The 10,764-nt window shown below is 43.9% G+C and overlaps 1 protein-coding gene and 1 pseudogene across 1 annotated transcript in view; both read left to right on the plus strand.

Moving 5' to 3' along the window:
- LOC124025113 overlaps positions 1-9,155 on the plus strand; it is a 76,975-nt gene extending 67,820 nt beyond the window's left edge. Inside the window, exon 5 of the mRNA XM_046338779.1 lies at positions 9,094-9,155. Within this exon, the coding sequence (XP_046194735.1) occupies positions 9,094-9,155 (62 nt within the window). The remainder of the gene's footprint in view (positions 1-9,093) is intronic.
- Positions 9,156-9,203: 48 nt separating this feature from the next.
- On the plus strand, positions 9,204-10,010 carry LOC124025114 (annotated as a pseudogene).
- The last annotated feature ends 754 nt before the right edge of the window (positions 10,011-10,764 follow it).

The following is a 10,764-nucleotide window of genomic DNA, read 5'->3' on the forward strand; positions in this document are numbered from 1 at the left end:
GTACAACGGTTTGATTTGTTTGATCGTAGCTAGCTACATAGCCGTCTTTGTATCAAAGATAATTGTGTAGTCTAGAGCGATTTTCTAGGTTCGCTAGCCAGCTATTGTCGTTCTTTTAACGCAACGTAACGTAAACAACACTGCTAGCTAGCCAGCTAGCCCCCGAATAGCAACACTGCAGAAACTATTACACTCAACGGAACGACTTGATTAGTGTAGTGACAACAACGCACCCACTGCCAGCTGGCCTACTTCAGCAGTACTGTATCATTTTAATCATTTTAGTCAATAAGATTCTTGCTATGTAGCTTAACTTTCTGAACATTCGAGACGTGTAGTCCACTTGTCATTCCAATCTCCTTTGCATTAGCGTAGCCTCTTCTGTAGCCTGTCAACTATGTGTCTGTTTATCACTGTTCTCTCCTCTCTGCACAGACCATACAAACGCTCCTCACCGCGTGGCCGTGGCCACCCTACTCTGGTGGTCCCAGCGCGCACGACCCACGTGGAGTTCCAGGTCTCCGGTAGCCTCTGGAACTGCCAATCTGCGGTCAACAAGGCAGAGTTCATCTCAGCCTATGCCTCCCTCCAGTCCCTCGACTTCTTGGCACTGACGGAAACATGGATCACCACAGACAACACTGCTACTCCTACTGCTCTCTCTTCGTCCGCCCACGTGTTCTCGCACACCCCGAGAGCGTCTGGTCAGCGGGGTGGTGGCACCGGGATCCTCATCTCTCCCAAGTGGTCATTCTCTCTTTCTCCCCTTACCCATCTGTCTATCGCCTCCTTTGAATTCCATGCTGTCACAGTTACTAGCCCTTTCAAGCTTAACATCCTTATCATTTATCGCCCTCCAGGTTCCCTCGGAGAGTTCATCAATGAGCTTGATGCCTTGATAAGCTCCTTTCCTGAGGACGGCTCACCTCTCACAGTTCTGGGTGACTTTAACCTCCCCACGTCTACCTTTGACTCTTTTCTCTCTGCCTCCTTCTTTCCACTCCTCTCCTCTTTTGACCTCACCCTCTCACCTTCCCCCTACTCACAAGGCAGGCAATACGCTCGACCTCATCTTTACTAGATGCTGTTCTTCCACTAACCTCATTGCAACTCCCCTCCAAGTCTCCGACCACTGCCTTGTATCCTTTTCCCTCTCGCTCTCATCCAACACCTCCCACACTGCCCCTACTCGGATGGTATCGCGCCGTCCCAACCTTCGCTCTCTCTCCCCCGCTACTCTCTCCTCTTCCATCCTATCATCTCTTCCCTCCGCTCAAACCTTCTCCCACCTATCTCCTGATTCTGCCTCCTCAACCCTCCTCTCCTCCCTCTCTGCATCCCTTGACTCTCTATGTCCCCTATCCTCCAGGCCGGCTCGGTCCTCCCCTCCCGCTCCGTGGCTCGATGACTCATTGCGAGCTCACAGAACAGGGCTCCGGGCAGCCGAGCGGAAATGGAGGAAAACTCGCCTCCCTGCGGACCTGGCATCCTTTCACTCCCTCCTCTCTACATTTTCCTCCTCTGTCTCTGCTGCTAAAGCCACTTTCTACCACGCTAAATTCCAAGCATCTGGCTCTAACCCTAGGAAGCTCTTTGCCACCTTCTCCTCCCTCCTGAATCCTCCGCCCCCTCCCCCCTCCTCCCTCTCTGCAGATGACTTCGTCAACCATTTTGAAAAGAAGGTCGACGACATCCGATCCTCGTTTGCTAAGTCAAACGACACCGCTGGTTCTGCTCACACTGCCCTACCCTGTGCTCTGACCTCTTTCTCCCCTCTCTCTCCAGATGAAATCTCGCGTCTTGTGACGGCCGGCCGCCCAACAACCTGCCCGCTTGACCCTATCCCCTCCTCTCTTCTCCAGACCATTTCCGGAGACCTTCTCCCTTACCTCACCTCGCTCATCAACTCATCCCTGACCGCTGGCTACGTCCCTTCCGTCTTCAAGAGAGCGAGAGTTGCACCCCTTCTGAAAAAACCTACACTCGATCCCTCCGATGTCAACAATTACAGACCAGTATCCCTTCTTTCTTTTCTCTCCAAAACTCTTGAACGTGCCGTCCTTGGCCAGCTCTCCCGCTATCTCTCTCTGAATGACCTTCTTGATCCAAATCAGTCAGGTTTCAAGACTAGTCATTCAACTGAGACTGCTCTCCTCTGTATCACGGAGGCGCTCCGCACTGCTAAAGCTAACTCTCTCTCCTCTGCTCTCATCCTTCTAGATCTATCGGCTGCCTTCAATACTGTGAACCATCAGATCCTCCTCTCCACCCTCTCCGAGTTGGGCATCTCCGGCGCGGCCCACGCTTGGATTGCGTCCTACCTGACAGGTCGCTCCTACCAGGTGGCGTGGCGAGAATCTGTCTCCTCACCACGCGCTCTCACCACTGGTGTCCCCCAGGGCTCTGTTCTTGGCCCTCTCCTATTCTCGCTATACACCAAGTCACTTGGCTCTGTCATAACCTCACATGGTCTCTCTTATCATTGCTATGCAGACGACACACAATTAATCTTCTCCTTTCCCCCTTCTGATGACCAGGTGGCGAATCGCATCTCTGCATGTCTGGCAGACATATCAGTGTGGATGACGGATCACCACCTCAAGCTGAACCTCGGCAAGACGGAGCTGCTCTTCCTCCCGGGGAAGGACTGCCCGTTCCATGATCTCGCCATCACGGTTGACAACTCCATTGTGTCCTCCTCCCAGAGCGCCAAGAACCTTGGCGTGATCCTGGACAACACCCTGTCGTTCTCAACCAACATCAAGGCGGTGGCCCGTTCCTGTAGGTTCATGCTCTACAACATCCGCAGAGTACGACCCTGCCTCACACAGGAAGCGGCGCAGGTCCTAATCCAGGCACTTGTCATCTCCCGTCTGGATTACTGCAACTCGCTGTTGGCTGGGCTCCCTGCCTGTGCCATTAAACCCCTTCAACTCATCCAGAACGCCGCAGCCCGTCTGGTGTTCAACCTTCCCAAGTTCTCTCACGTCACCCCGCTCCTCCGTTCTCTCCACTGGCTTCCAGTTGAAGCTCGCATCCGCTACAAGACCATGGTACTTGCCTACGGAGCTGTGAGGGGAACGGCACCTCAGTACCTCCAGGCTCTGATCAGGCCCTACACCCAAACAAGGGCACTGTGTTCATCCACCTCTGGCCTGCTCGCCTCCCTACCACTGAGGAAGTACAGCTCCCGCTCAGCCCAGTCAAAACTGTTCGCTGCCCTGGCCCCCAATGGTGGAACAAACTCCCTCACGACGCCAGGACAGCGGAGTCAATCACCACCTTCCGGAGACACCTGAAACCCCACCTCTTTAAGGAATACCTAGGATAGGATAAGTAATCCCTCTCACCCCCCCCTAAGTTTTAGATGCACTATTGTTAAGTGACTGTCCCACTGGATGTCATAAGGTGAATGCACCAATTTGTAAGTCGCTCTGGATAAGAGCGTCTGCTAAATGACTTAAATGTAAATGTAAATATGGATGTTATGAATATCATAACACTGAAAAAGGATTCTGCCAATGAAAAGAGAGAAACCAATAGACCATATAAAACCTTGATGAAAGTTAGCTTTGGAGAGAAAGTTTCAAGATGATCCAATGTAAGGTGCTTTTTTTACAAAAACTTTTCCTTAAAACATTATGGATGTTACATTGCCTGTCCCAGTCAAACCCCCTATCTTTACAAGACTGTAGAACAGGCAAACTAAACTCAAGACTTTGGTAATTAATTAACTAGAACTGAAGAAAAGCTGTGATCAGGCTGCCCACTCAAACGAAAGCTTCAAACTGTAACCAGTGCTGGCGACCTGGTTCAGGTTATCAATCAACCTACCAGGGTAGTGACAAACAGTAGAGGAATTAAATCATCAACATGGTTTGATCATATCTTTACTAATGCTGCAGAAATGGGTTTTAAAGCAGTATCCAGATCCATCAGATGTAGTGATCACAATATAGGAGCCATGTCTAGGAAAACCACCGTTCCAAAGGCTGGGACTAATATTGTGTATAAGAGGTCATACAATTTCATGTAGTGATTCCTATGTTATTAATGTAAATAATATTTGTTGGTCTGTGGTGTGTAATGATGAGCAACCAGACGCTGCCCTTGACACATTTGAAGCTGCTTATCCCAGTTACTAATAAGCAGCACCCATTAAGAAAATGGCTGTAAAAACTGTTAAATCCACGTGGATTGATGAGGAATTAAAAAATGGTATGATGAAGAGGGAGGCAAAAGATATGGCAAATAGGTCTGGCTGTATAACTGATTGGCAAATGTATTGCAAATTGAGACATCATTTAATAAACTGAATAAAAAGAAGAAACTACACAATGAACCAAAGATAAATGACATGAAGAATGAAACTTATTGCTCAATGAAAGTCTATATCTAACAGAAGTGGGTGAAACGAACTTACCACCCTAACAACCAAACAATGAACAGGTGAAAACAATTAGACAAAACCAAACGAAAAAGGATCGGTGGCAGCTAGTAGACCGGCGACGACGACCGCCGAGCGCCACCCGAACAGGGAGGGGAGCCACCTTCGGTAATATTCGTGACATCTATTGCAAATTGAGAAATAATGTGACTAAACTCAATATAAAGAATAAACTACACTATGAAACAAAGATAAATGACATGAAGAAGGATAGTAAAAATCTTTGGAGCATCTTCAATGAAATTTTGCGCAAATAAAATCAACAATGACAAGTCACTGGTGTCTGACAACGTGGATGGAAAATTGAGGATAATAGCAGCCGATATTGCCATTCCTATTTGCCTTGTCTTTAATTTAAGCCTACTAGAAAGTGTGTGCCCTCAGGCCTGGAGGGAAGCTATAAAGTCATTCCACTACCCAAGAATAGTAAAGCTCCCTTTACTGGCTTAAATAGCCGACCAATCAGCCTTAAATAGCCGACCAATCAGCCTGTTACCAACCATTACAATTTTGGAAAAAATATATTTGACCTGATACAAAGTAAACAAATATAGACGTTCAGCTTATAGGGAAGTTCATTCAACTAGCACAGCACTTACAAATGACTGATTGGCTGAGAGACATTGATGATAAAAATGGCTTTACACCTCCTGCTATATTGTGGATAAAGAGTTTTTCTTTTAAAATATAACCTTTATTTAACTAGGCAAGTCAGTTATAAACAAATTATTTTTTTCAATGATGGCCTAGGACTGCCTTGTTCAGGGGCAGAACGACAGAGTTTTTTTACCTTGTCAGCTCAGGGTTTCGATCCAGCAATCTTTCGGTTACTGGCCTACCGCTCTAACCACTAGGCTACCTGCCGCCCCAGAGCTACCTGTCTAACAGAACACAGAGAGTGTTCTTTAATGGAAGCCTGTACAACAAAATCAAGTTTGAATCAGGAATTCCCCAGGGCAGCTGTTTGGCACCTACTTTTTAAAATCTTTACCAACAACATGCCAATGACATTTGAGTAAAGCCAGTGAGTCTATGTATGCGTTGACTCAACACTGTACATGTCAGCTACTACATCGACTGAAATGACTTCAACACTTAACATAGAGCTGCAGTTAGTATCAGAATGGGTGTCAAGGAATAAGTTAATCCTAAATATTTCTGATTACCTTAAAACCTCTTGGTGTTAGGGGGCACTATTTTCATTTTTGGAAAAAACGTCCCCGTTTTAAACGGGATATTTTGTCAGTAAAAGATACTAGAATATGCATATAATTGACAGCTTTGGATAGAAAACACTCTAATGTTTCCAAAACTGTAAAGATATTGTCTGTGAGTATAACAGAACTGATGTTGCAGGCGAAAGCCTGAGAAAAATCCAATCCGGAAGTGCCCCAGGTTTTGAAAGCGCTGTGTTCCAATGACTCCCTATATGGCTTTGAATGTACCATCAACAAGCTTATGCTTTCTACGTATTCCCCAAGGTGTCTACAGCATTGTGACGTAGTTTTACGCATTTCTATTGAAGAATAGCCGTATGGGGGCACATTGCGTAAGTGGTCACATGGTGGCTCCGAGAGAGATTCTCGCGTAAAGTGCAGAGGTAGCCATTACTCCAATCGGTCCTTGAGAAAAAGGAATTGTCCCGACGGATATATTATCAAATAGATATTAGAAAAACACCTTGAGGATTGATTCTAAACAACGTTTGCCATGTTTTTGTCGATATTATGGAGCTAATTTGGAATATTTTTCGGAGTTGTGACTGCAATTTCCGGGCGATTTCTCAGCCAAACGTGAAGAACAGAGCTATTTCGCCTACAAAAATAATATTTTGGGAAAAAATGAACTTTGGCTGTCTACCTGGGAGTCTCGTGAGTGAAAACATCCGAAGTTCAAAGGTAAACGATTTAATTTGATTGCTTTTCTGATTTTCGTGACAAGTTTGCCTGCTGCTAGCAAGGCATAATGCTATGCTAGGCTATGATAAACTTACACAGACGCTTGTCTAGCGTTGGCTGTAAAGCATATTTTGAAAATCTGAGATGACAGGGTGATTAACAAAAGGCTAAGCTATGTTCCAATATATTTCACTTGTGATTTTCATGAATAGGAATATTTTCTAGGAAGATTTATGTCTGTTGCGTTATGCTAATTAGTGTCAGATGATGGTAACGGTCCCGTTCACGGGCTGGGTGTCACTACAGGTTAAGTTACATGGCCTACTATGCTAATTCTGTAGCGGTATTGTTAGAGAGGGCTAAATAAATATTTTGTTGGTGCGCCAGGCAGGTATTAACCCTAGTTATTAAACTTAGTTATTACCTATTATAACATTATTATTATAAAATATTATTAAAACCGAAAGGATGAGAGTAGAATAGATAGAGTAGCGCTTCCAGACACATTCTAAACATGATGTCTTAAAGGAGGACTGTAGCATCTAATGATGAAACATTATGGAGTCTTAAAGGAGGACTGTAGCATCTAATGATGAAACATTATGGAGTCTTAAGCTTTAATTTGTGGCATTGCACTTGTGAATGCATGAAAGTTAAATATTTCAAAAAAATATATATATATATTTTGCACTCTGCAATTTCACCGGATTTTGTTGAAATGTTCCGCTAGCGGAATCCCTAGCCATAACAGGTTTTAATGTGTTTGAGCCAATCAGTTGTGTTGTGACAAGGTAGGGGTGGTATACAGAAGATAGCCCTATTGGGTAAAAGACAAAGTCCATATTATGTCAAGAGCAGCTCAAATAAGCAAAGAGAAACAGTCCATCATTACTTTAAGGACCACCACAAGAATGGAAGTTCCAGAGTTACTTCTGATGCATAAGTTCATTAGAGTTACCAGCCTTAGAAATTGCAGCCCAAATAAATGCTTCACAAAGTTCAAGTAACAGACACATCTCAACATCATCGGTTCAGAGGAGACTGCGTGAATCAGGCCTTCATGGTCCAATTGCTGCAAGGAAACCACTACTAAAGGACACCAATAAGAAGAAGAGACTTGCTTGGGCCAAGAAACACGAGCAATGGACATTAGACCGGTGGATATCTGTCCTCTGGTCTGATGAGTCCAAATTTGAGATTTTTGGATCCGAGCGTCATGTCTTTGTGAGACGAGGAGTAGATGAACAGATTATCTCCGCATGTGTGGTTCCCACCGTGAAGCATGGAGGAGGAGATGTGATGGTGTGCGGGTGCTTTGCTGTTGACAATGTCATTGATTTATTTATTCAAGTCACACTTAACCAGCATGGCTTCCATACCATTCTACAGCTATATGCCATCCCATCTGGTTTGGGCTTAGTCCCACTGTTATTTGATTTTCAACAGGACAATGACCCAACACACCTCCAGGCTGTGTAAGAGGTATTTGACCAAGAAGGAGAGTAATGGAGTGCTGCATCAGATGACCTGGCCTACACAATCCCCCAACCTCAACCAAATCAAGAGGGTTTGGGATGAGTTGGATCGCAGAGGTGAAGGGAAAGCGGCCTACAAGTTCTCAGCATATGTGGGAACGCCTACAAGACTGTTGGAAAATAATTCCAGGTGAAGCTGTTTGAGAGAAAGCAAGGGTGGCAACTTTTGAAGAATAAAATATATATTTTGATTTAACACTTGTGGTTACTACATGATTCCATGTGTTTTTTAATAATTTTGATGTCTTTATTATTCTACAATGTAGAAAATAGTAAAAAATAAAGAAAAGCCCTTGAATGAGTAGGTGAGTCCAAACTTTTGACTGGTACTGTACATTAAATTCCCTGACAACAGCTCCAGTGGACATTCCTGCAATCAGCATGCCAATTCCCCGCTCCCTCAGAGATCTGTGGCATTGTTGTGTGAACAAACTGCACATTTTCGAGTAGCCTTTTATTATCCCCAGCACAAGGTGCACCTGTGTAATAAGCAAGCTGTTCAATCAGCTTGATATGCCGCACCTGTCAGGTGGATGGATTATTTTGGCAAAGAATAAATGTTGACTAACAGGGATGTAAAAAATTCTGCAATCTCTTTTTTCAGCTCATGAAACATCCAACATTTTACATGTTGCGTTTATATTTTTGTTTTTTGTTGTTACTATCAGTTTTAGGAACATTTACCCAAAATATGACATCAGCGATAATCAAAATGTTGAAAATCTGTGAATGTCTAAATAAGAAATTGGTCCAATTAAACAGCAATGTGTCGAACCCTTTCAACAACGGGGAGATGTTACTGATGTGCTTTGTATCTGCGACGTAAAAACTAGTTTTGGACTTCCACACAAAATTACTTCTTTAGTTATTTTATGTTTAAGGAAGTGTGTAGGTCACATTCTGTATCATACAGCTATGAATGTTATATATTTAGAACCACCTGTTCAATTGGAATCCAGCGACACCTGTGTCTTCAGTGTCCTAGAACTGTCTAGGTTTTTGTGTTCTGACTTGTAAAACAGGATGAATAAGTAATGTAAACATATCAGTAATTACCAGGAAGCTCTACATTTGTTTTAAAATCACACTAAGATTGTTAAAACTGGCCTCAGGTTATTGAGAGATCGGATTTAGGATTTACCTTCGTAGCAAGGTTGTTTTATCATGTGGTTTCATTTGGGTCTCTATTTAAAAATAACACTGTCTTTGGCAGGAGAAAGGCCAGACTCGGAGGAACCAAAGCCAGGAAAAAGAGTTTTAAACAAACACAACTGAAAAACAAGAGAATACACACAGGGGAGAAATCTTACCACTGTTCGACACCAGTGCTTCCACTGTAGAAAGGGTTGTAACCGGTTATGGGACTTGAAACAACATGAGAAAATGCACACAGGGGAGAAGCCTTACCACTGTTCCCAGTGTGGAAGGAGTTTTCACCAGAAAGGACACCTAAAAGCTCATGAGAGAATACACACAGGAGAGAAGCCTTACCACTGCTCCCAATGTGGAAAGTGTTTCAACCAGTCGGGGGAGCTGAAAGCTCATGAGAGAATACACACAGGAGAGAAGCCTTACCACTGCGCCCAATGTGGAAAGTGTTTCAACCAGAGAGCAAACCTGAAACAACACGAGAGAATACACACAGGAGAGAAACCTTACCACTGCTCCCAGTGTGGAAAGAGTTTCAACCAGAGAGCAAACCTGAAAGTTCATGAGAGAATACACAGCGGGGAGAAGCAATACCACTGCTTCCAATGTGGAAAGTGTTTCAGCCAGAAAGCATACCTGAACAAACACGAGAGAATACACACAGGAGAGAAGCCTTACCACTGCTCCCAGTGTGGAAAGTGTTACAAACAAAACATGCCTGAACCAACACATGAGAATACACACAGGAGAGAAGCCTTACCACTGCTCCCAATGTGGAAAGTGTTTCAGCCAGAAAGCATACCTGAAAAACATGAGAGAATACACACAGAGGAGAGAGAAAAGCCTTACCACTGTTCCCAGTGTGGAAAGTGTTTCAGCCAGAAAGCACACCTGAAAGCTCATGAGAGAATACACACATTGAGAAAGGCCTTTCCACTGCTCCCAATGTGGAAAGTGTTTCGGACATTTAGGAGGTGCTGAAATGGTACAGAGAATACACACACATGAGAGAAGCCTTACCACTACTCCAAATGTGGAAAGTGTTTCAGCTGAAACGACATGAGAGAATACACTACAGATAATCAAGGCATTTGAAGCCTCCCAGGGTGCAAAGCTTTTGCCCATTTAGGAAGCCTGAAATGAACACATTAGACTGCACACAGAGGAGAAGGCTTAGAAAAGCTCAGACATTAATTGAATATGGAGTATGTCAGTTTTAATATAAAGGAGATCAGGTTCCTTGTTTTAAATTGTCCTTTTTTTCAAACTCTTTGTGTGTTTATCTGGGTGTGCCATTCCTCCAGCACTACAGATAATCAAGTGATATTTGGATGTGATGCATTAGTTCCATTGTTGACATTTGCATTGTTGGCCCACTGATGATTTAATGAAATGAAAATGTTCAGACTCTGTAATGGAAAATGTTAATTGTTTGTGTGTCCACATAACTGAGTATGTGACTAACCTTGTGAAACTGTCCTATTATAAGCTCCTGTTCTTGGGACTATCATCCTGTGTTGCAAACCAATTTGCACCTGTGTCCTTGTATGAATAAAGTCCCGCCCAGGAACAGGAAACTATAAAGATATTTGCTAATCACTCAATACTTCAGGAATTCAGACTGTCTACACTGCGCTGTGTAACTCTGTTATTCTCTCTGAGCTCAGAAATAAAGAATCTTGGTTTGACTTGGACTCCAGCAGATCCTTATTTTATAATATCCACCACAACTCTC

Source organism: Oncorhynchus gorbuscha, unplaced genomic scaffold (genome assembly GCF_021184085.1).
Source record: "Oncorhynchus gorbuscha isolate QuinsamMale2020 ecotype Even-year unplaced genomic scaffold, OgorEven_v1.0 Un_scaffold_2179, whole genome shotgun sequence".
NCBI lineage: Eukaryota > Metazoa > Chordata > Actinopteri > Salmoniformes > Salmonidae > Oncorhynchus > Oncorhynchus gorbuscha.